The following is a 25,305-nucleotide window of genomic DNA, read 5'->3' on the forward strand; positions in this document are numbered from 1 at the left end:
TCAAAAAAGTACTCCAGAGTGTTGTTCAGCATGGGGGTGAGTAGAAAATGAAGGCTAATCATGTTTTGGGTGTACTATTCCTTTAAGGGAGTTAGGATCCTTTTGTTTCCCACCTTCTGCACTGAGTCAAAGGAGCATCTAATCACAGAGCTGGCCTTCCTGATCAGCTTATTGTTGAAAAACACCGTCATGGTTTTCCCCCGGGTGCGTTAATTCGAGTGCAGGTAACTTAACTGAGATGTAGTGTTCTATAAAAATTCTGGACAACAAAGCTTCGATTCGCCTTTGCAAAGGGAGAGGAGCATCAGCAGCACGCATCTGCGAATAGCAACTCTGACCCCCCCTTGCATTAAAGGCTCTTTTTATTATCTTCATAGGGGAAAATGTTACAGTTTCACACAGACAGTCCCACAGAATGATCATACTCCCTACTTCCTATCTCCAAATATGGAGTTGCTTCCTGCCTTTCTGCTCCCCTGTTAATCAGCTTCTTTCTGTGTGTGTGTCGGAGCAACGTCATTCTCAGCATTCCCATCTGCACCTGTTTGGTTTCTACACTCTGTTCTGTAAATCTGCCCTGATACATATGAACAATAAGTTTTGCTGCAGCTCTAGCTTAGCTCTTTACTTCTTTTAGCTTAAAAAATATATATATATATATATATGTTCATTATCCAGCTGCGTTCTCTCAGCTATAGATAAGCCACTGCTCCAACAGACAGCTCCATAGAAGATGGCTGATGCCACAGCAGAGGCATAGAAGGTCTTCAGGAGAGCCCACTATCTCAATCTACATTCCCTGGATGTTCACCAGTGTCAGTGGGGTGGATCTGCTTCTGTGAATGTCCACCACTAGTTCATTGTTTTTGCCTGCATTAATCAGGAGGTGGTTCTGCTGGCACCAGACCACAAAGTTCTGGGTCCACTGTCTGTATTCTGAGTCGTACCAACCTGAGATGTTAAATTTTTCAGCTGCTGCAGGGAGTACATCCTCTGCCGGGCTTTCGTGGTGAGGGAGTCTATGTTCAGCTCCCCCTTTAGGTTCCATGAGATGATAGTTCCCTGGAAGCAGAAAGACTCCACAGTGTCAGTAGTGGAGTTAAAGAGGGTGATGGGGATAACTGGGGCTGAGTTCTTCCTGAAGTCCACAACATCTAGCTCCAGGTTGTTCTTCCTGCTCCAGGTCCCCAGATGTTCCATCAACCACCTGTAGGCGAACTCGTCACCATCGGAGTCCGATGAGAGTGGCGTCGTCCACGTACTTCAGAAGCTTGACAGATGGATGACTGGAGGTGCAGCTGTTGGTGTACAGGGAGAAGAGCAAAGGAAAAGAACACAGCCCTGAGGGGGAAACAATGCTAATCAGCTGTGAGTCTGAGACATTTTTTCCCAGCTTCACGTGCTGCTTCCTCTCAGACAGGAAGTCTTTTATCCTCCTGCAGGTGGAGTCAGGCACACTCAACTGGGAGAGCTTCTCCTGGAGCAGAGCTGGGATGATTGTATTGAAGGAAGAGCTGAAATCAACAAACAGGATTCTGGCTTAGGAACCTGCAGAATCCAGGTGCTGGAGGATGTAGTGAAGGGCCAAATAGACAGCGTCATCTGCAGACCTGTTGGCTCTGTAGGCAAACTGTAGAGGGTCCGAGATCTCTTTCAGGTGTGAAAGCACAATAAGCTCAAAGGACTTCATAACTCCAAAGGTCAGGGCGACGGGTCTAAATTGGCCTTGGCTTGTTGGGAACAGGGATAATAGTGGAGGATTTAAAGCAGGTTGGCATGTGACATGTCGCCAGTGAGGTTCTAAAAGTGCTTCAAGGTGGATGGAGAGACAGATTCTGATCCAGCAGCGTTCCAGGTTCCACCTTTTCAAGAGTTGAACATCCTTCTCGTTTATGAAAAGAGTGGAAAAAGACAGTGGTGGCCAACGTTAGGGTGGCCATTTTTACCCCTGACCTCCATCTAGCGCTGCCTCTGCCTGCATGATAATAAGGAAGCGTCTGCTTTTATGAATATTTTTGTACATGGAATAAACCTTTTTTTTCTGCAAAGTCCTAAATCGTTTTAAAAATGATGCCTACTCCATGTTAGTGTGGTGACGGCTGTACTAATAGAAACATGGGGGTCACGTTAACGTCTTGTCAAACATTAGTTATCAGCATTAAAGTCGTAGGGAAGCGGCTGTTCCAACCATTGCATTTCCGAATTCTCCTAAGTGGTGCCCGACTTTACAGGAGTGAATAAAGTGAATGTGATTGGTCGATTATCAAAGGGGCGGGATTATTGTGGCGGAAGGTTCAAAAGCCAGTTTGGTTGTGGCAGGTTTGTCGGGAGCATCTTGCTAATCAGTAAGCAACTTAGTGCTAGTAGGTTCCCAATGGGAAATTAAATTGTGACCAAGTAGCACTAACTTGGTGACTTAGCAACGACGCTGTCAAGGAACGCTATGGACAGAGGAAACATGCAAGAGGAGGAGAGTTTGGTGTCGGAAGTCGTCGATGAGTCTCCTCTCTCTTTTGGGCCAATATGGTCTGATAAAGAGTATATTTATATACGGTACATGTTTAAGCCAGAATGATTTAAAATTTAAATACGACTTGCCTACAACTTTAAGCAATAATTGAGCTCAACGGAGCAGCACACTTTTTAATTCATCCCCTAACAAGTGTTGAGGTGTCTCTGTGTCAAACTGTTGCCATGGTGATTTCGATACGGGATACAAGCTTCTGGCTCTTTTGACTATTATGCATACTCATTTGTAGGCATGTATAATAGGTACATCTCCGATAGAAAAAATGAACTTGAATCATACTTATGATTCAGTATCTCATTAGTTACTGTCTTCAAGTTGGCAATCATTATGATATAAGATAGTATCTCATAATTATGAGATAACCAAGTGGTGTTTTTTTTTTTTTTCCCATAAGGCTCCCCCACAGAGGAAAGGTGCTGCTGTTACGTGTAGTTTTATAAATATCACCTTTTTTTTGCTCAAACTTTTGAGCTTTCCTTCTTCCATAAAATGCAAATATGAAGGCTGCACACTGTTTTGAAAATAGAATAGGCCATCATAAGAGCTGTACTTTATTCTACATTTTCGTAAACATTTAAATGCAGAACATTTAATTTCTGGATCATCAGAGCTGATTTATAAATGCAAAGTGAGACAAAATAAAGCCAACAGATTTTTATTTCCAATTCAACTTTATTAAAAATATAAGCAACAGAAACACATGCGTACACACTCAGACACTCAGGACTCCACACAGACCCGGCTCAATCCATGAACACCAGTCTGTTAAATGACAACAACACTCTAAAGAAGCTTGGTTCTGCAAGCGTGAAGAAAACAGAAAGTTCTGCCGCTCCCTTAATGGTTCTGATGTCACTATGCAGAAAATCCTCACCTGGATCAGAACAAGGTTTAAATTCTCATTTCTATCCAAAACAAACAGAAAAACCTAAAAAAATAGAACATCTGAGTTCAGTTTTCAAGAGTCCAATCTGAACAACAGACGGTTCCGGTTCTGTTATAGATCCGTTTTATTCACATACCAACAGCTGATCAAAACCCATAATCCTTTGATACCTAACAGAGAGGGTCGCTGAGGTCAGCATACAAATGATGAGAAAGAAACATTTCTGGTTCTGACCCGTTTGGAGGAAACTTTCAGATAAAACCAGGAAGGAAACCCGTCGGATCTTTGCAAAACTCCCATATCAGCTGAAAAGTTCTGATCAGACTCGGAACCGGTCCATCTAGGTTAAACTCTGGTTGGAGTCCGACTACTCGATAAATCTGGGGATTAATCAACAGCTGGTTTTCAGCCTCAGACGGTTCTGTTGGACCCACCGATCAGAACCTCTGTTTTCTGGCGTCTCTCAGAGAGTCCTTCGCTCTCATTGGCTGACGACCAGCTGCCGCAGGTACGACTGCGTCAGGCCCCGCAGCTCCTCCAGGGTGTAGTCCTCCGGCATCGGTAGGCGGCTGATGTGCGGCGCCAACTGGGCCAGTGGGATGCTGAGCGGGTCGGCAGCACCGTCACCCTGCTGCAGGCTTAACACCACCCGTAGTATGTTCGCCACACGCTTCGCCATTTCTGTAGGGAAGGGAGAAGGGGCGGGGCTTAGTTCAGATGAAACATTATGTGTATAAAAAAAGTTCTACAGAACCTTACTGAAGCTTTCATCTAATTCAGAGAGAATTTACTGTTTCGTCCAGAAACTTCAAAAATCCAAACATTTATTTTTTTTTTAGAACTGATTATTTCTGAAGTGAAGCTGCCATCATTGAACATTGAATCAGAGCTGCGCTGTGATTGGTTCCCTCCTCTCAGTGTGTGAAGCTGTCACCTGATTGGGCGAGGCGGTCCTTGGCCGTCCTGCAGGGCAGCAGCTCGATCCGGCTGCAGAGCGACGTCACGTCGGCATAGAGACGCTCCAGCTCGTATCCGGTGTTCTCCATCTGGGAAAAAAAGAACCTCAGTGAGAAAGGTCCAAACCTGGTTTTCCTGGTTCACTTCCAGACATGGATCGTTTTGGTTCTGGATTTGAACCAGATCTTTTCTGTTTGCATCTGAACCATCTGCAGTCAAAACCTCTTCAGACCAGATTCATGTTAAAATGTGGATCCGGGTCATTCTGAGCAGAAATCTGGTTCTGTCGAACCATCCTGTCCCCGGATCAGGTCCCACCCAGAACAGAAGCCATGTGTGAACGTACCTGCTGGATGTCCTGCAGACACTTGATGACTCGGATGTAGTCTAGGTAGACTCTCCCTGCCGTGTCCCAGTCCTGGATGCTGGCGCTGTGTTCAGGTACTGCCAGGCCTTCCAGGAACTCCAGCAGGTAGTCGTGGTCGTCGTTGATGATGCAGTCTGCAGGAGGCCACAGTGAAAACAGACTCAGAAAATCTGCTTCAGCTGGAAACTTAGGCTACACTCACACTACAGCCTGAAGAGACCAAAAACAGATTTTTTTGCCCATATGCCACCTGTATCCGATCTTCTCACGACAGTGAGTGAAAAACACAGATCCGATTTTCTCCAAAGCGACCCAGACTGCTTTGGTATTTGGTCCTGAATCCAGAGGGAGATGATCTTTTCATATGCAACCAGGTAACATTCATTCGACCTGAACGTCATTAATCCTCAACAAAGGTCACTAGTCAGCATCTTGCTACGCAGAAGTGGGAAGTAAAACAACCATGGAGAACGATTTTTTTTTTTTACTATCTTGAAAAGATTGAGTTTTATATTTGGGAAAGATCGCTAGATGCGCTTCAGCTCTACCATCCATGTTTACTTCTCTAAACAAAGAGCACACTTGCTTGCTGATGTTATTGCGTCCTCTACTGTGCATGCGGGACACTAGAGTTGTATGAATGCAGCTCACACAGGAAATGACATACAAGTCGCACATATTTGGAAATGTGGACAGCAAAAAACAAAAACAAAAAAACATCAGATTTCACAGAAAAATCAAAGAACATTAAAACATTAAAACCTGCTGCGTGAACGTAGCCTAAACCTTACCTTGTCATAAAAAAATCTTAAATAAAACCGAATTGGACCCGTTGTGATTTGGTTCTGCTCCAGTTCTCTCCAGCGCTCCTTTACTTGGTCTAAGCCGCAACTCTGCCGCCTTTCAGACCCGTTTCAACAAACTCCTACAGAACAGAACCTCTGACCTGATCGGACCTACTAAGCATCCCTGACCTCCACCCGCCCCCTCTGGTACCTGAGGCCAGGTGCTGGATCAGCAGCCGGTGGCACTGGTTCCAGTATCCGGCCCGGTACAGGTGCAGCGCCTGCTGGCGCCGGTCTCCGTCCCTGTGGGCCCGGATGGCCTTGGCTTCGTGGATCCAGCTCTCGGGGATGAGCAGCCGCTCCGTCAGGAAGCGCTCCCTGCGAACAGATTCCTCCGTCTCCAGTAGGGGGCAGTGTAGCGTCAGCATCTCCCTGACGGCTCGCTCTCGCTGGCTGAGGAGAAACAGGAAGATCAGCACCCTGATGGGGACAGCCGAGCTGTGATCCATGATGGGCGATGCCCGCCTACCTGTGGTCTGGGATGTGCAGCAGGATGAAGACGGCCATGTGCCAGAGGCCGGCGCTCTCCAGCTGGGCAGCGTAGCTGGCATGGACCAGGCCTTGCCTACAGACGCTCAGGTGGCTGTAGTTCAGCGCCTGCAGGACGCCCCACAGGTGCCAGCTGAGGCGGTAATCCAGGCGTCGCCAGGTGACGGTGAGCGGGTCGAGCAGCGGCTGCAGGCTGTAGTGTCTGCATGAGGAAACAGATCTGAAACCTTAATGCCGATCATCATCAAGCTGAAAAGGTTCTGATTATTAAACCTGATTAACATGTTTGATCCCCATCAGAACAGGACATTAGGGGAACCGGATCAATCCAGAACAACGTTAGAACCAGCGATCCAATCAACTACGGATCCATGAGCTGATATGATATCCAATGCTACAGCTGAGAGAATGAGCTGTTTCTGTCAGCATGTCAGTGAAGGCATCACGCTTCACATTAGCATAGATATAAAACCTCCAGAGCTGCTGTCATAGAACTGATTTTTATTTCTCTAATATCTGATCCAGACAATCAGTTATTGTCGGATCATAGTATGGATTTGGTTCGTCTCTACTTAGAACTCGATTTGTTCATCAATCTCTGCTGTTTGAAACATTTTAAGGTCTCAGAACTTTTCTGGCTCCTTCAGCGGCGAACTGGACCCATTAGAACCTTTAGACGCTTCAGAACCACAGAATAAAAACTGGTTCTGGTGTTTTTACCTGTCACTGTAGAGTTTCAGCAGGTGGAAACACAGATCGTACAGCGGCCGCTCAGACTCCTCCTCCTCCTCATCTGGTAGCTCCGCCTCCTGGTAGGGGGGCAGGGGGGCACAGGCGTACCGGCCAGCCTCAGTGGAGCCCTGCAGGACAAGAACCAAACTTTGTGAGGAAAGTTCTGACCCGGCAGCGGCGAGCAGGGTGACTGAGGCTCACCTGGAACGCGGCTTCATATTTAGCGAGGGCGTCGGCCACGGAGGCGGTGGGAGGCAGCATGTACCACAGGTGCAGCGCCAGGCAGCGCTTCCAGTCGAGCTCAGAGCAAACGTTCACCGCCGACTCCGACGACTGCCACACCTGCAGCGACAGGAAAAAGTCCTGAGGACGGGTCGCCCACCGGGAAACCATAGAAACAAACCGAGTCGGCAGACTCACAGCCTTCCCGGCCAGCAGGACAAAGATCCGAAGTCTGTCCTCCGTCATGTAGTGGTCCGTCTGCATCCGGTTCCAGTCGGCGAGCTGCAGGCCCAGCAGGTCGCGGCAGAACTGGGAGCCGACGGCCTGAGAGAGCAGCAGCGCCAGCCGGTGGTCTCCTGCAGACAGACAGCTCGTCTTCATCACCATCATCTCCTCTAACCTCAGAACATCCACTTTCAGCTCCTGGTTCCGCTCACCTTCCTTCTGGGCCACCCGACACGCCTCGCTGATGCGGCTTCCTGTCAGATAGCTGAAAACGGCCTCTGTGTGACGACTCCTCCCAACCAGCGCCACCTCCTTCTCCACCCTGCAGGAGGCGCCGTGGGATAGCCAGGCGGAGAAGGCGCGCCGCCTCTGCAGCTGCTGCTCGTATTCGCCCAGCGGTTCTGGTTCCGATTCCTGATGGGAGGGGCCCAGGCGGCCCCACAGGGCCTCACACAGGGTCCAGACCTCGGCCCAGTGAGCCAGGACGGCTGTGGGGGACAGAGGAGGACGTTCATCTCTGAGGTCAAAGCAGACTCCGCCCTTCACCAGGTTGGGTCTAAAAAAACTCACGCTCTGCGTCGTCCCGCCGCTCCCTCAGCTCCGTGATCCACTCGGCGTACTCGTGCAGCGCCGCCACGCCGCTCTGAGGCTCCACCAGAGGACAGGCGCCTCCCTCTGGGATGCTGACGGTGCTGTTCTTCAGGCAGATCTCCAGGGGGCGTTGCAGCACTGCATTGCTGTCCTCCTCCTCCTCCTCTTCCTCACTGGTCTTCCTCTGCAGAGGCTCCAGTCCCACCAGCTGCTCCAGAACCACCTTGAAGGGGCTCTCAGCGAGCCTGAACACAAACATTCAGACAGAAGATCGGTTCTGAAGAACATGAATCAGCAGAGGATCAATGCAGAATCCCAGCAGATTGAGGTCCGCTGTAGGAACCAGATCTGCTCGGGGGCCCGCCCCTTCTTATGATGTCATCATATGGCAACTCCACTTGGACAAACTGTATTGCACCCCTTTCTTAAGGATCAAATCTCTTTTGGAGTCTTAACACATCATTACCTACTATATTTGCTATTATTTTACATTTCATGTAATCTAAAGTAGCCGAAAGTAGAAAACAATCATTGTCAGTCTTGAAAGAAAGCAGTGCCCTCTAAGACAGAATGAACTTTGCCGTTTGCCAAGGTGAGGGAAAAAGTCCCAGCTTATCCTAAATAATTTTTATTAAGCTCTGAGGGCAGGGAAGGAAAAATAGAAAATCCTAATGAATGGCTTTCATGGAGATTTTAGACAAATAAAACAACAGTTATTATAAAACTAACGGTTGACACAAAGATTATAGTGTGGCTTAATAACTGACCGAGCTAAAACCAGCTAACCTATTAGCTACTGAGCACAGCTAGCCACATTGCTACCCAGCTCTTCCCTTTATATTACGGTCTTGCAGTTACTTTATTCAGCATTGACAGATTTTTTCAGTTTTGTTATCGATCAGGTAATCAATCATTAGACACGCTAACGCTACAGATGCTCCCAACTCTGCACACAGACGCTGCATGATGTTACTGTTGTCAGGGCAACCACATTGTTTTACATCATGTAGCTTAACACCACTGATATTCCCAGAGCCTGAGCAGATCTGGTACCTACACAGCGGGAGCGGAACCAGCAGAGCCCTGGAGGAGCCTTTGAAGCATCGGGTCGAAAAGAAGATCTGGTTTTAAACTCCATCAGAACATCAAACTTCTTCATGAAGACGCTTAAACTCAACCTGCTGTTTGTTTTTATGTTTTAATCAAAGAATCTTTCTGTGGATCATTCAGAACTGAGGTCCACTGAGAGGCACCGGTTTCTCTGGGCCCACTGTGACTCTGACCCGTTTCTTTAGTCTTCATCCCTAAACTAGGAACCAAACCAGCTCCAGATGTCAGGTTCTGACTCATTTCCTGATTCCAAAATAAAACACATTTTCTCTTCAGTTCTGGAACCGCTTGCTTTGAGGTTTTATTACTAAATTCTTTGTTGACTCCGCAGGCTGACTGGGTTTCCTTCTGAAGTTCTGTAAAGGTTCTGTTATTAACATCCTGCGGGATCCTCTCCAACTAGCAGCTAACTTCTCCTAAAGCTCCTCAGGGCTCTGATGGACCAGAACAGAACCTTCCTGTGCTGCGGGGTCAGAGGTTCTGCTTACGGTTTGTTCCTGGATGGTTTGGGCATGAAGCTGAAGTCCGTCTTGGAGCCGACCTCTTGGTGCTGGTTCTGAGAGCCGAGCCGGCTACCGCAGTGGGCCAAGGTCCAGCCGGGCCCCCAGCCCACCCTGAATGAGCGGGTGGCGAAGAGGCCTGTGTCCATCAACAGCGCCCCCTGCAGGACAGCAAAGGAAGGACACGTTGGTTCTGGTTCCAGCGGTACAAGTCGTTAAATGTTACAATAATCAGAACCGACCTTGCCCTGAGTGACCGATTCTTTGAGGGGGACCGGGCCGCCCAGCCTGCGGACTCCCACTGTTCGAATCGCCGGTTCTGGAACTCTGGGCGGCAGCAGGAAGGAGGCGGGGCCTGGGCTCTTCCACTGCATGGGCCGTGGAGGGTCGGCCAGCGCAGACGGCCGGGGGGAGTCCAAACGCTGAGAGGTACTGAAACGGGCCTGAAGGAGGCCCCCGACTGCAGGAGGAGGAAGATCAGTTAGAAATAAAGATCATCGTCACCTTTTTTGCTGGTTCTGGGGGTCTGTACCTGGAGGTCGACCCAGAGGTCCCGACAGGATGACCCGAGGAGACGAGGTGTCCGTGGATCCTTTGGTTCTGTTCTGGAACATGTCATCTTCCTCTTCCTCAGTGAAGAGCGACGCCTTCATGATCTGAACAGGAAGTGACCCGATTAGGTTCTGATCCGATTAATTGGCAGCAATAAAGGAAAACTGTCCGAGATTCTGGTTCTTCTCTACTCAAACTGGTAGTCTTACTAAACTGGGTCTTACTGAAACTGGGTTTCAGTAAGACCCAGTTTAGTTGCAGGAAGCAGGTCTGACATATAGGAACCAGAACCAGTTCTGAGCAGGAAGCCGGTCCTTCTGGACCAAACACCTGAGAACGATACAGACTTCCTGCATCAGACCTCAGTGAAAAGCTTAGTCAGAACCCAGACTGGATCATTGGTACCATGATGCTGGTCAGAGTTTCATAAGGAATCCCCTCTGTGTTAAAGCAGAACCTTGAGGTCGGATAAAGTTCTTCCTCTGGACGGCGGTTCTACCTGCAGGGTGTGCGGGTTGATGCCCAGAGAGGAGGGGATGTGGCTGGACCCGGTCAGCTCATGGTCAGCCAGAACCTCCCCCCCCAGCTTGCTCAGCTCCGTGTCGTCCAGCGGCAGCTCGCCGTCTTCGGCTCCCAGGATGCTCTCCATCGGGACGCTCTGCGTGATGTCGGCCATGTCGCTGTCCAGCTCCGCCATGCCGCTCGCCAGATCCACAGCGGTGGACTGAAGACAGAGAGAGAGCGTCCAGAGGGTGAGACAGAACATCCTGGTTCTGCTGTGAGCTCAGAGATCCATCAGTTCCTTCCAGAACCCAAAATAAAATCAGTCTCAAACTAAAAGGATCTTCATAAACAAATTTTATTAAAACAGAAAAAAATCAAACATTTTATCAGCAAAAACCCAAATGGGTCAAAACATTTCATCCATAATCAGATCTTTAAAGTTCAAGAAGCGTTTCCTGCAGATAGACAGTGGAACAGCTCTGGTTCTGATGGGAACTCACAGAACGCCACCCACCGTGGATCAATCGGCTGTTTTTGCTACGATCCCCAGAGATAATTTCATTTTTGCATAAACATGATTAAAAGCATAAAACCCCAGAAGTTCAAAGAGCAGAAACATCAAAGCTGTGATTGGTGGATCATCATCATCATCACTTTCTAGTAAAGGAACCAGAACCTCATCATTTCTTAAACAAACTAATGGGTAACGATGCAGAGTTAGAATGGGTCAGTCAGAACCACCACCACATCCTTCTGGTTTGGACCAGATTAAAACCGACTGAACTTCTGACTACAGAACTTTAGATCCGATCAGAACCTGCAGTTCTTCATCATCTAACAGACAAAAAGCTCAGAACCAGCAGATAAACCAGTTCTACGAAAGTGGGTTCATAAATCTGGGCTAGAAACCCAAGAACAAGTTAAATCTGGAGGAGGAGCAACAGAAGAATCTCTGATCAGACTTTAACGTTTTCCTCCTTAAATCTGAGACTAAACAGAACCAGAACAGAGAGCTGCTCCGGCCCGTCAGAGACCAGTTCAGACTGGTTTCCCGTAACTAGGATACAACCAGAAATGTAACAATAGAAGCTAAAGCAGGCCCAGACTGGGTCTGGATCAGAACTGGAGCCGCTGCTCTTCATCAGTGGAAAGGATGTGGCTGTCAGCGAGGATGAGGATGAGGCTCTACCTGAGCCTGTGGCGCCACCTGCTGCTGAGATGGAGGAAGCAGCTGCTGCAGCCTGGAGGCAGGCAGTGACATCATCGTCTTCAGCTTCTTGGGGTCAGTTTTAGGCGGGACGTCGTCGTCTTCGTCGGAGTCCTGAAGTCCATATTTGGAGAAATGGGTGACCTTAAAAGGAGAGAGGGGTCAGAGTCAGAACACTACAGAGCTCAGGTTTCTCGTTCAACAGAACCAAGATCCAATCCTGGACTCACCTCAAAGACCCAGGAGCCGGTCTCTGGCCGGTACTCCAGGAAGCGGGCTCCCTGCCTCCTGGAGGCCTTCTCCAGCCGCCCTTCGTAGTTCATGTCGGTCAGACGCTCTGGGCTGCGGATCTGAGCACAGGTCGTCTTATCGTTTGGCCAGACGCCATCCAGAGTCACCTCGGCCCGTCTGCACACAGAACCAGAACACTCAGAACCGTAAAACAAATCAGAGGTAAACAAGATATAGAACAGAACCATCGGGCCTGATGAGACGCTCGTCTCCATTTAGGTCCAACTTCGGCAAGTTTAACATCTCTAAACAAGAACTAGTTTTATTAATGCGGAACCATTTTGGCCCGACAGAAGATGATGTTCTGGAGCTTTAAGTCGTAGGGAAGCAGCTGTTCCAACCGTTGCATTTCCGAATTCTCCCGAGTGGTGCCCGACTTTACCTGAGTGAATAATATGGATGCGATTGGTCATTTAATAAGAGGGCAGGATTGTTGTGGCGGAATGTTTGCAAGCAAGTCTGGTTGTGCCCAGATTATCGGAAGCATCTTGCTAACCAATTAGCAACTTGGTGCTAGTAGGTTCCCAATGGGAAATTCCATTGGGACCAAGTAGCACTAAATTTAATGACTTAGAAACGACACTGTCAAGGAACGCTATGGACAGCGGAAACATGCAAGAGGAGGAGAGTTTTGTGTCGGAGGTCGTGAATGAGTCTCTTCTGTCATACATTTTTTATTTAAAGGAGGAAAGTGGAGACAAAGATGTTGTGCAAGAGGACGCCAGAAGCTTGGTTTGGTGTAGAAGGCTTACAGCCCTTTGAGCCCTTGCCTCGCAACGCTGCCAGTTCTGTTAGCTCTACGCCTGCTGAAGACACAGACGTCCATCCCCGTGAACACTGGGACGGAACTCAATGGTAAAGGAAATTATTCTTATTTCAACCGTTGCGTATATTAGCTTCATCATATGAATCAAGATGCCATAGCTGAAAAAAATTTAAATGACAGATGACCGTTGATGTATGATTGGCCGAATTTAGTTGTTCAGGCTGACGTATAACTAACTGGCCTGCATAAGATAACAGAACCCCGCCAATAGGAGGCGAGGAACCATGCTAGCGCGATGAGTAAATGGTCGTAAGAACCAAACTCGGTGCGGATAACTGATGCAAGCTCGGTCCAAACTTGGCATAGATCGGTTTCAGCGGGCTAGTTTTAACAGGGTGGTCACTTCACCTGTTAAGCCCCTCCCCCTCCGGCGGCTTGTTCTTGTCGTCCGGGTAGACGATGACCTCTTTGCGTCTGAAGTGGACGATCTCATCCAGGTTGAGTCCAGTCAGGTTCACCTCGCCGGGGAAGAAGATCGAGCCATAACCTGTGAGGACCAATCAGCAGAGAGCTCTCAGACAGCCATCCAATCACATTCATGCTGGGAGGTTTTCAGACACAAAGACTTACCTTTCCTGCCGATGGTGAAGTTCTCCACCACACACTCTCCATTTTCATCCACCATCTCGGCCAGATCGTCCAGGGAGGGGATGGTGTAGTAACCCATTTTGTTCAGAACGATGCCTGCAAACAGAACCAGCGCTTTTAGTTCAGCTGAGATCAAAACATCTGTGCAGCTGCATCAGTCTGTTCATTCTCACACCAAATACAGACTGATTCACGGGTTCAACCAGACAGACGCTTCTGACCTGCAGGATGAGGAGACTGCTTAGGCTCCTGCTGCTGCTCCTCCTCCTCCTCTTCCTCCTGCAGAGAATCCTCCCCGAAGGACGCTGACACATCATCACTGCTCAGCTGAGAGTAAAAAAGAAAAAGGGGTCAGTTTGCTGCTTTGGTCGGTTTGCACCGGACAGAACCAATTCTCTTCACATTTAAACAGGATAATTCTCCATCAGTTTGCAAACCTACAGCAGGTTCGTGGACCAACTTCCTACCATCAAAGCTCCTAATGTTTTAAATTGTGTCTGTTCTGCTCGTCTTCCTCTATATTTCTATGCTGAACAGTGAAAAGATTTTTTTTTCCCTAAAGGAATTAGAAAAAGGCACAGCTAGATGCTCTGGATCTTCATAGCAAACGTCACATTTTCTTCCATGTAGCTGAAGATAAAGGAGATCATGGCTGAAAAATTAAAGAATGTTTCCCCTACTGTCACTAACTGGATGTGCTCTCTTCATCCAGACATGGGAGCTGGCTTGGAGCTCGTCTGTGTGTTTCCTGGTCGGGGCCACCTATGGTGCTGGTTTAATGTCTTTTGTATCTCTGCTTCTTTTTTTTTTTTATATCTGCTTCTGCCTCCTTGAACCCCAGTCGGCCTCGGCAGATGGCCGCTCACACTGAGCCTGGTTCTGCTGGAGGTTTCTTCCAGTTAAAAGGGAGTTTTTTCCTCTCCACTGTCGCTACAAGCATGCTTTGATTGAGGGATTGCTTTTGAATCAATAAGCTAATGCAATCAGCTGGTTTCCTGAGATAGAAAACTTTGAAATGATTTGCCTGTAGGATCTGGTTGAATTGCCTCTGTAAAGTGCCCTGAGATGATGTATTGTGCATAGGTGCTATAATAAAATAAAATAAAATGAATTGATTTATCTTTCAAATCTGGAAACTTTCCTCCGTGTTCTGGGTTTGCTCACAGATCCTAACGACCCGATCAGCAGCAGAATGAAACCAACGACGCCAGAACCTCTGAGGAAGAAGTGGGTCTGATAATTAACAGGTTCTGTTCTGAGGTCCCTGATCTGATACAATAATTAGAACCTCCCAGAGAAGCTGGTTTTTATTGGATCTCCTGTTCTGGTAAGTGGGCTGCTGACCTCCAGGCCGTTCCTCGGCTGCTTGTGCATGTTCAGGTCACTGATGGTGTCCTGCAGGCTGCTCTGGACCCGGCCCTGTGGGATGGGTTTGGCGATGGGGTTCACATAGAACTGGGTGACTTCTGGGTCATCGTCGGTCCGGTTGCTCACACCTGGAACCTCCCGAATGTCCTCCTCCTCTACTTGGCTGAAACAACAAATAGAACCATTCAAGTTGTAAGAAAACTGATCCTTTTCCACACACAAAAAAGATCTGAGCTAGTTTCCACCGAGAAACTGGCTCAGGTGGGTTTTGGTTCTGCCTCAGCGGGTTTCGGCCCACAGATGGTACCTGTGTCCATTCTGGGGGTAGTCCGATGGCGAGGCCAGGTCATCGTTCTCCTTGTTCAGGCTGCTGTTGCTGTACTGACTGCTGTTCAGGTTCTTCAGAACCAGCTTCTTGATGCTCTTCCTGTAGAGAAAAACAACCGGGCGGCATGAGGCACCGGTCAAAACGGGTCACACATTTGGACCGTTTTGGACCGCACATTTGGACCAGTCCGAACGGATCAGAGGAGATCAGGAGCAGATGTTCCACCTGAACAGAACCGTGGCAGAATGTGCCTCATTCGGTCCATCAGACATGGTTTAAATCCATTACCATGGCGATGAGGCAGTACCTGGGGACGAAAGCTCCGTTGGTGAGTGACGGCTCGTCGTCATCCAGACCGTCAAACAGCTGTGACTTGGAGGCGCCGGAGGACGTGAGCGCTTTGGGCCGAACCTTGGTGGCAGGTCGGGGGGTGAGCTTGTAGTGGGTGGGCGTGGTCAGAGCCTTCTGGGCCGTTGGATTGGTCGGCTTCAGACGCTGACAGAACATGATAAAAAAATTAATCAGAACAAAGGTTCTGGTTCTTCCTGAAGACCTACAGTTCCAGGTTCTGATCCTTTTCTTTGGATGATGGTAACCAGAACCAACAGCGGGTCAGCTCACCTCCTCCTTCTTCTTCGGATCAGACAGCGGGTTCCTGAAGAGCGGCGAGTCGCCGTACGGAGAGTAGGCCAGAACGTTGAGCTGTTGCTGCAGCATGGCCTGCTGGGCGGCATTGGCGTTTGGGTCGGTCAGCGCTGAAAAGGGGAAGCAGAAAATGCTGCCTCAAACGGGTCAGAACACTTAACGGCAGCGGGTCGGAAGACGTTTGAATGACTCATGGTCCTGAAGGAACAAGAACCAACAACTCACCAACGGGCTGCTGTGGTGCCCCGAAGCCCAGACCCGTTCCTCCGCTGTTGAAGCCCGTGGTTCCAAACGCTCCCATGGTTCCCAGCGTGGTGCCCAGTTTGTTCTGGTTGTTTCCAAACAGAGTGGTTCCGGTACCAACTGATGACAGAGAGGCCAGTTTGAGGCTTAGAAATGGGTTGCTGTTCTGATCAGCCGCCAGTTTTAATTACAGTTCTGGAACATTCTGACGGGTCGTTCCGAACCAATGTATTCAGAAGCTTTAGTGTGTTCTAGTCAAAATATTTGGGTTCTAATAAAAGTTCTAACATGTTTAACCATGAAAAATAAACACTTTCTACTTAATCCAGCATTACCTGTCCCAAAGCCGGTTCCAAGCCCAGCGCCGAGTCCACCAGTGGCCGTCTTGTTCCCAAAGAGTCCTCCTCCAGCTTGGTTGGTACCAAACCCTAAAGACCAGAGACAAACATTTATGCAAAAAAACAAGCCCACGACGAGACCGGACCAGCAGAACCATCCAGGCTTACCGAAGTTGGAGGTGTTGGTTCCGGTTCCCAGAGTCAGGGCGGGCTTGTTCCCAAAGAGAGTACCGGTGCCGAAAGACTGAGCACTTGTGGTCGTGGTTCCAAAGCCAGAGGCTTTGTTCCCGAACAAACTGGGCTGGAAAAGGACAGACAGAACCGCTGGGTTTACTGGGGCAGCAGAACCAAACAGGATGAGTTAAAGGAAACGCTTCTGGACCCTGATGGCCTCATAGGCCAGGAAAGGATTCAGGTTCTTATTCGGGACCGGTAAACGTAACTTCAGCAGAGCCTCTGACCCAAATGTTCAGAGTTTGAAGAAAATCTCTGCAACAGTAAAATTAGGAGATCTGATTTCTACCTGTGTGCCGACGTTTCCAAAGCCAGCGTTTGGTTGTGCAAAAAGCCCGGTTCCCGTTCCAAACCCAGTGGTGGTGCTGGTCTGGGTGTTTCCAAACAGGCCGCCGGGTTGAGAAGCCGCCGTGCTTCCAAACAAACCCTGAGGAGACATAAAAATCCCAATAAAAACAGGAAAGAGGGACCATTTCCCTCTGGACCTGAAGGGGAGTGTGGCCCCGGTAGAACCTCTCACCATGCTGCTGGTGTTGGGCTGGCCTATGGTGTTGGTGTTGGCGAAGTTGAAGCCGGCACTCTGGGTGGTGGTGGTTGCTCCAAAGGGCTTGAAGAGGCTGCCGGCCGCCTGCTGGTTGGGCTGTGCAAACAGATTCCCTGCGTTGGTTCCGAAGGAGCCTGTAGCTGCCGGAGCACAGAACCAGAACAGTCAGACATCTTCAACATGAAACATTCCTGATTTCTGAACCCCTTTAACCCGGATGAGAACTTACTGGCACCAAATGTGGACTTGTTTGCCCCAAAGTTAAAGTTGGTGTTGGAGGCGGAGGCACCGAACAGTCCCGTTGAGGCGCTGGACGTGGGCGTGGCTCCACCAAACAGGCCGCCCGTCCCCGGGGCCATCGGGTTTGTGGGGCCCTTCCTGCCCGCCTGGTAGTCCTCCAGCCTCAGTTCCTGCAGAGATATGATAAGATGAAGACTGATCTACCCACCGCACCTTACCGCCGTGTGCTGGGGAGGAGCATAAGGCACGTCTCCTGGGTCACTTCTAAATTTCTGTCCAACAGGTTCTGGTTGGACGGACTAAGATGAATCCAAGTCGATAAAATATTACTCAGGAACCAAAGATGGTCACTCAAGTTTTCCCAAAATCACTAAGCAGAAACATGAAATCCTGCTCACCGCCCTTTGATCAGCTGGAAGATGCCACCCGGTGGTCATCAATGGGAACCACATCCAGCAGGTCACCATCTAATATCTAGAAGCTCATGCTGATGATGACCTCAGCTGAAAGCAGTTTATTCCCAGATCCGCCAGCATCTGAACTTCCTCTACAGAGGACTGTGTTTGAACGTCTGTCCTAACTCATAGATCCCTAAATCTCTATATAGAGCGGGAACCACCTTGGGGAGTGGAGGCCTAGTGGTTAGGGCATAGAGCTTGGAATCCTGAGGTTCTGAGTTTGATTCCCACTCCCACTGTTGCCACTCTGGTCTCTGAGCAAGACTCTTAACCTTAAACTCCTACCTAGGCGACGCACAATGGCAGCCCAATACTCCCCAAGGGGATGGATTAAATGTAGAGGAAAATTTCTCCAATGTGAGATCAATAAAGTTCATTGTTATGAGTATATAGTGGAGTTTATAGTGAACTCAAGTGATCATCTGTCCGAACAATAAGTCAACTACTTTTCTCTCCCCGTTGGTCACGTAACACTGCCTCTAACGCGCTCTGCCTGTGCCATCTTTGTTATTTATCGACGTTATTGGGTGGCGACAGCGGGCCGCTGTGATAGAAAATCAAATAATGCTTTGCGAGGAAAGCTCTCCGCACAGAGCATTCCGGGATATATCTGCTCGTCTAGTGACCATGGATGGTCACTTCTTTTCATGGGGTATTGTGGGAAATTTCGAGTCCACTACTTTTTCATCCACTAGATGTTGGGACACTGATCTAAAATGGCGTACCCACTATATAGTGATTAGGGCAGACATTGGACACAGCCACTGAGTCTGTCAGGTTTTGCAATCGGGCCCGCAGGCTTTCAGACTGATCGAGGCCCATTGAGCTCCTCCACCTTCAAGTCGGCCAATCAAACTCACCTCCAGAGACTTGTTCTCGTATTCCTTCATGGCTGTGATGCACTGATGTTTGGTGTTTATGCTCGTGGTCACGCCAGCTTTGACCATGGTGTCACTTCCTGTTGGAGGCTGAGGAGGGAGCAGAATTCTGGTTAAACATGCCGACGGATCAGAACACATCCCGCTCTCAGAGCTGCTTCCTCCTAAACACTCACAGCGAACTTCACTGTTGTCCCTGGCTGCTGATTGGCTGAAAAGCCAGAGCCTCCAAACAGGGTGGTACCACCGAAAGGGTTGGTGGTGGTGTTGGTGGACCCAAACAGGCCACCACTGCTGGTACTGGTCCCAAAGCCTGGAGGACAACACAGGAAGCAGAGTTTAGGGTCAACATTAGCTCCTGGCTCCTGGCGCTGGAGGCTCGGAAGGTGACGGTTCTGGACTCACTTCCAAAAGAATTTGGTTTGTTGGCGCCGAATGCATTGTTCTGCTGGGAGAAAAGCCCGCCACCGGTGTTGGTTGCTGTGTTTCCAAACAGGCTGGTGGACGTTCCGCTGGCGGCGCCAAAGCCAAAACCAGTGCTGGTGGAGGAGGTGGCCGGCTGGCTGAAGGTGCTGGATCCAAATAGGCCGCCTGGTCAGAAGAAACACAGAACAGAAACAACAACATGAAATGGCTCATAAGTTTTCTATTTAAACTCAAAGCTTGTCTGCGGATCAGAACTGAAACAGAACGATGGGCTAACAAACCGGGTTTGTTCTGCGTGGAGCCAAACAGTCCGCCGGTGTTGGTGGTCGCCCCAAACGCAGACGTCCCAAATCCTCCCGTCGTCCCAAAACCTGTGTCTGGTTACAAAGAAAGGAAATGAGGACCTGCTGATAGATCTGGGCTGTGCTGGCTTAGTTCAGCTCTGAAGAGAATCAGCAGGGCCGTACCAAATGTTCAGCATCATCTCTAATTCCTACCAATTAAAATGTCTGCTTTTAACTAACTGTAAAGGACATTTATGGTGTAAATAGAATCACGCTGATGAGAAGCTTGACGTGAAATCTTGATTAATTTGAAAAAGCCTCGAACTATTTTTTTTTAAATGCATGAGAAAATAAATAAACAGCCTTAAATTAGGATATATAATTAAATGCAGCTACTGTCAGTTTGGTCAAAAACTTTTTTAGTACTGAAACAATCGGATTAATTGTGATAATTGATTATTGTAATAATTGTCAAATATATTGACAATTAATAATAATTATTCAATAATAGTAATAGTTTGTTTCCTGGATTTTAAAGACTGTAAAATATGCCTTTAGATAACAGATCAACCAACCCTTAAGAAACAGTCAAACCAAAATTGTAATTTTGCATTTAAGATAAAGCTTTTTTGTCTGTCAAAATGCTCTATCCAGATCTCCTCGAGTTGAATCGTTTTAATTTTACCTGGATTAATTTAGTAAAAAGTCTTGTTTAAGGAACCTGTTGCTATCTGATAAATTGATTAACTGAAAAATAATTGACAGATTAATACGTTTTCAAAATAATCATAAGTTGCAGTTCAATACTTTCTCACAACACTTTATTTTTCTAGGGTCCTGTTTCATTATTGATATCAATATATTTTTTTCAAAGTTGTTATTTGTGTTTCCTGGGTTTTCTTTTCTTTTAAAAATCACAGCTTTAGAATGAAAAGAAAATATAAATACTTTGTTATTCACAGTAAACAGTGCAAATTATGACATTTGAATTTTAAATCACCCTTTCTATGTTAGTTACAGTTTTAATGCAACACTAGCTTTTAGCCACTAGGGGGAGCTGGTGCTGTAACTTGCAGGTAAACTGAAACGGGCTCTAAATGAACCCTCTTAATTTCTCTGTACTTTAAAGATGTTATAATTAAATTAGAGTTTAGTTATAAAACTTATTGCTCCTGTTGGGTAAACTTTTCATACACTGGTCAAAGTTTTTTGGGTCCTTCACAAATTGTGATGTGTTCTTTGTGGAAACGCAGTCCAATGTTAATACCTGAATATAAAAATAAAATCGACCTTAGTTTTGTGCTCTTTGCCTTAAAGTTTATTTGTATTTTTCATTTGAGCCAAGCTCTGTTTGATTAGTGTTTGTTTGTAACTGAAGTATAATAAATTGGTATCAGACCAGTTTTGACCAGCAGTCCTGGAGTTCCAGGTAAAAACGAGGAAACATTCCCCTCAGGATGAAATCCTCCATCAGAGAACCAGAAACATGTCTGATCAGCACAAGGTCAGAACCAACAGCTGTTAGTTAGCTCTGGTGTTTAAGGGGAGCTCAGACTGATGCAAAGTGGTGCTCTGGGTCACATGACCCATTTAGAGACAAATCGACCCTCTGATGTCACAGAGCAGCACAGAAGGAACATCGACACGCAGCAGGCGATGAAGATGGAGCTAAAAAATGTCTCAGATTATGCTAATATTTGGGTCAAAAGTGACACATGTTTGCTTTAAAAACAGGCACCATGTAGTCATACTACAGCCAGATGAACAGGTGCCACTAATGATCTGGCAACCCCTGGTAGGTCTTAGAGCTGCAGGTCTGACAGTAACGATAGCACCGAAAATCTAATAATTAGCCTGATCTGCAGCCAAAGGAAAAAAAAATCTCACTAAATGTTCATTAAATGTTCAGAGAGACACACATACTAAGAGAAAACCAACTCACTTTGCTGACCGAAGGTTGATGTGGTGCCGAAGCCCCCTGTCGTCCCGCCGAAGGGAGTGTTAAATGAACTGTTGAACATCCTGATGGGTCAACAGAACCTCATAGATCTCCTGTGGAGAGACAAACAGCTTCAAAAAGTTATCTCCATCAATTAGGATCAACTAACATTTCTATTCACAGAATATCTTCATTAAAAAGAGCCTGATGTTAGAGAGTTCACAGAAAAAAAATAAACCTAGAAGTCTTCAGAAATAATAAGTCCGGTCAAGAAGATCTAGAACATTGAGTTTTCATTACTGTCAATCTTGCAAAGCCTTTTTTCGCCAAGGTCTGACTTCAGTTGGTTCAGTTTCCTAATCTTAAAGTCGCATTTCCAGAGTGGTGCACGACTTTACACGAGTAAATAAAGTGAATGTGGTTGGTCATTTACCAAGAGGGCGGCATTGTTGTGGCGGAAGGTTCGCAAGCAAGTTTGATTGTGGCCGGTTAATCGGAAGCCTCTTGCTAACCAGTTAGCAACTTATTGCTAGTAGGTTCCCAATGGGAAATTCCATTGGGACCAAGTCACACTAAATTGGTGACTTAGCAACGACACTGTCAAGGAACGCTATGGACAGAGGAAACATGCAAGAGGAGGAGAGTTTAGTGTCGCAGGTCGTGGATGAGTCTCCTCTGTCATACATTTTTTATTTAAAGGAAGAAAGCGGGGACGAAGATGTTGTGGAAGAGGACGCCAGGGCGGCAGAAGCTTGGTTTGGTGTAGAAGGCTTCCAGCCGTACATGTTTGAGCCCTTGCCTCGCAACACTGCCAGTTCTGTTAGCTCTACACCTGCTAAAGACACAGACGTCCATCCACGTGACCATGGATATATGATTGGCCACTTTTAGGTGTACAGGCTGACATATAAGTAACTGGCCTGCACAAGATAATAGAAAAAGAACAACATAGAATTTAAGGCAGGATTTTGAAATATTCTAAATTTTGGGACAATATCATCTGATAAAGTGTACATTTATATACACGTTTAAGCCAGAATGATTTGACATTCAAATATGATTTCCTTATGACCTTAATAAAATATTGGAGACATGCTGTAACCAGCAGCTGATCAGAAATCAGCCTGTTAGACAAAAATATCATTCCTGTAGGCCAGGCCTTCATCTTGGCTTCTTTCTAGATTTAACCAGACCTGTTAGGAACCCAGTATTTTAGTCAAACATCAATACGATTTCATTTAAATCTTATTTTATGTTAGTGAAACAACTCTGTGTAAACAGTCGCGCTTCATCCCAAAATTACTGCAAGAATATAGAAGTTTATGTGTAAAACGAAGCCTTAAAGCAGATACCAGAAAACGTATATAGACATTTATATAAAAAAGTTTTTCTAACTTTATCAGGAGGCGCCGTGGGGTCTTTCAGGGTTAATGACGTTTCTCCGGGGCTGACTGAGGTTAGCCAAATGGGCCGTTTATTGATCCAGCTCCATGTGCATCTATCCCGGCCAACTCAGCAGCTTCAGCCCGCTGCTTGAAGCCGAAACAACCCTTCACATTTTAACAGCAGATGGCTCCAAACTCTTTTTCAAATTAGTGAGCTAGTTTCCACAGAGTGAGACCGATCCCTCCAAGGCTAATGTAGCTAAAGCTAATAAACACGTTTGTTATTTCCGCTACTGCTATACACATCTAGCGGATTTTAGTTGAGAAGCGTTAAAATAACCAGTTATCAATACGGAAGATAATAAATGCTTTAGCCATAGCAACGTCACAGTGGGTGGTTTATTGAAGCTGCATAGCATTTTTTAACTGAAGGCGCTATGCTAACTTCTGCTAGCTCAGAGCTAACTTCGTTAGCAATACAGGAGAGGTTAAATGTGGAAAACAGGAGCGAGAAGTTGAGCTAATGTTTACCTTTACGGGTTTCGAAGTGACAGTTCGGTCCGTTAACCGGACCTCCACCTAGAGAGATGAAGATATGGACCCTGTGGAGCTCACCGTCACAACTTGGTGCTTCTGAACATGAACTCAGCCGAAAAGCTTCGCCCCGTTAGAGGAGGGAAAACAGCTAACCCTGCGTCACTACGCACTTACATACACGATTACGTCACGGAGCAAATACAAGATTATTATGAAAACAAAAATATTTCAAACATGGATGCCTTTGTAATATTAGTTTTAGATATTTGGTTAAAGAGTAAATACATTTTCCTTTATTATTTCCTTTTTGATGTTTGGAATAATTTCTGATTTTCCTGTCTGTGATCCTCAGGGTTCTGCTTATCTCTCAGTTCATCTTAGCGCTGCTGTCGCACTTAGAAAACCTTTTTAGATCACATTTTAAAATGATTTATTTATACATGATTTTATGTAACTGTATGCTCATCAACTGGAATAAAATCCGGAATATAATTGCGTATGAAAACAACAATAAGTATTTTATTGGAAGGTTTAAAGGAATGAAAATATGAGGTAGAAAAAAGCAGCAGAGATGAATTTACCTCTGGAACTTTTGTAAAAGGAAAAAAAGTGAAGTCATAGGTAATTTGGATTCTGAATGTTTGGAAAAGGACATCTCAGGAAAAAAAAAAATAATAATAATAAAATCAGACTGTTGATTATTTTCAAATGAAAATATATTTCAAATTTTTGAATTATGAATTCAGTTTATTTATATAGGGCCAATTCACAACACTCTTCATGAGGCACTTTACAGTTCAACCAGATCATACAAAGTCTTCTATCTAAGGAAAACCAGTTGATTGCATGAACTCATTGACTCGAAGGCAATCCCTCACAGCAAGCATGCTTGTAGCGATAGTGGAGAGGAAAAAGTCACTTTTAACAGGAAGAAACCTCCAGCAAAACCAGACTCAGTGTGAGTGGCACATCTACCGAGTCCGTCTGGGGTTCAAAGACACAGAAGCAGACAGAGAAATAAGCAACTGTAAACCAGCTCCACAGGAAACACAGAGCGAAGCAGACAACCTTGAAACAGCTCCCATGTCAGAGGATGAAAGAGAGCACATCCAGTTAGTCACATGGTTTGGATTCCCTGACAGTCGCTGGTGTTTGTCTATTGACTTTTACTAAGTCTAGTCAATGTAGCCTTTTTCCAGAGGATTTTAGAGCCCCTCATGCTTTATTATTGCTGCTGCAATATAATTTTAGAGCCAACTCATAAAGCAACGATGCCCAACCAGGGGTATGTGTACCCCTAGTGTTCCGTGAGTGCATTGCAAGGGGTAGAGGAATATTTTTTTTTTCTTAGGTAGTAAAATAAAATAGGACTGTGATCTGTCTGGATTTGTGAAAAAATAAACAAGCAACCAACAAGTAAGTTTTTCTTACTTTTTGAGTTCACCTTCAGCTTTGACAAACATCCAAACCAAGGAGAGGAACAGACTAGAGAACAGCCTGGGATCAGCTGGTTTTCACACTAAGCTATCAGAGCTCATCAAAGCAGCTCAGGTGTTTTAATTAAATTAGTCTGACTATAAGTTTTGTTCTTTATTTTGTTACCAATTCATCAAGTTTAAATGTGATTATAAGAGAGTTACTCAGAGGAGCTCCAGTTTTATAAATACAGGTTTATGATATGATTCTATTTTGTATTTATTAAAATCCTTCGCTAACATTCAGGCAACATATTTATGTTGTTTTTTTTATTTGAGATGGAAAGCATAATGAATTAAATGCTCAAATTAAATATATAAAATAGATTTTCTTTTATAATCAGTTATTGTACGCTCCACTTTTGAACAATCATCACAACTTTTTACTGAGAGGGGGACTCGTGGTAAGACAAAATGCCCAAAGGCATACACAAGTCAAGCAATGTTGGGAACCACTGTGTTAAAGTTCTGATATCTGCTTTAATCACAATGATAACACCAGCAAACAGGCTTCACCAACACTTTACAGAGACCTTATGGGATGTTTGTGAGAGGAAGACA

At 46.4% G+C, this 25,305-nt stretch overlaps 1 protein-coding gene across 1 annotated transcript; it reads right to left on the reverse strand.

Moving 5' to 3' along the window:
• Window positions 1-3,190: 3,190 nt before the first annotated feature.
• Window positions 3,191-23,412, reverse strand: nup98 (nucleoporin 98kDa). The gene is made up of 35 exons (XM_015402312.1): window positions 23,264-23,412; window positions 21,351-21,460; window positions 19,406-19,501; window positions 19,104-19,289; window positions 18,875-19,011; window positions 18,681-18,788; window positions 17,352-17,532; window positions 17,099-17,262; window positions 16,868-17,005; window positions 16,513-16,645; window positions 16,342-16,434; window positions 15,989-16,126; window positions 15,740-15,873; window positions 15,426-15,613; window positions 15,098-15,217; window positions 14,767-14,953; window positions 13,644-13,749; window positions 13,405-13,518; window positions 13,183-13,321; window positions 11,948-12,125; window positions 11,700-11,861; window positions 10,506-10,730; window positions 9,987-10,110; window positions 9,697-9,914; window positions 9,443-9,615; window positions 7,824-8,089; window positions 7,466-7,741; window positions 7,227-7,384; window positions 7,008-7,148; window positions 6,795-6,934; window positions 6,055-6,276; window positions 5,737-5,978; window positions 4,720-4,874; window positions 4,351-4,462; window positions 3,191-4,097 (listed from the first exon to the last, which is right to left on the reverse strand). Exons 2-35 carry the CDS (start codon window positions 21,427-21,429, stop codon window positions 3,898-3,900), a joined length of 5,433 nt encoding a protein of 1,810 aa, XP_015257798.1. The 5' UTR covers window positions 21,430-21,460; window positions 23,264-23,412; the 3' UTR covers window positions 3,191-3,897.
• Window positions 23,413-25,305: the final 1,893 nt, after the last annotated feature.

Source organism: Cyprinodon variegatus, unplaced genomic scaffold (genome assembly GCF_000732505.1).
Source record: "Cyprinodon variegatus isolate N-32 unplaced genomic scaffold, C_variegatus-1.0 Scaffold1333, whole genome shotgun sequence".
Classification (NCBI taxonomy): domain Eukaryota; kingdom Metazoa; phylum Chordata; class Actinopteri; order Cyprinodontiformes; family Cyprinodontidae; genus Cyprinodon; species Cyprinodon variegatus.

Bases quoted from the DNA above. Each gene is read 5' to 3' on its own strand.
- nup98 (XM_015402312.1), bottom strand. From the start codon at position 21,429: ATGTTCAACAGTTCATTTAACACTCCCTTCGGCGGGACGACAGGGGGC. The intron at 17,263-17,351 runs GTAAGTTCTCAT...GTGCTCCGGCAG, and splicing joins CAAGTCCACATTTGGTGCCA to CTACAGGCTCCTTCGGAACC. The intron at 13,750-14,766 runs GTCAGCAGCCCA...TTTTACTCTCAG, and splicing joins AGCCGAGGAACGGCCTGGAG to CTGAGCAGTGATGATGTGTC.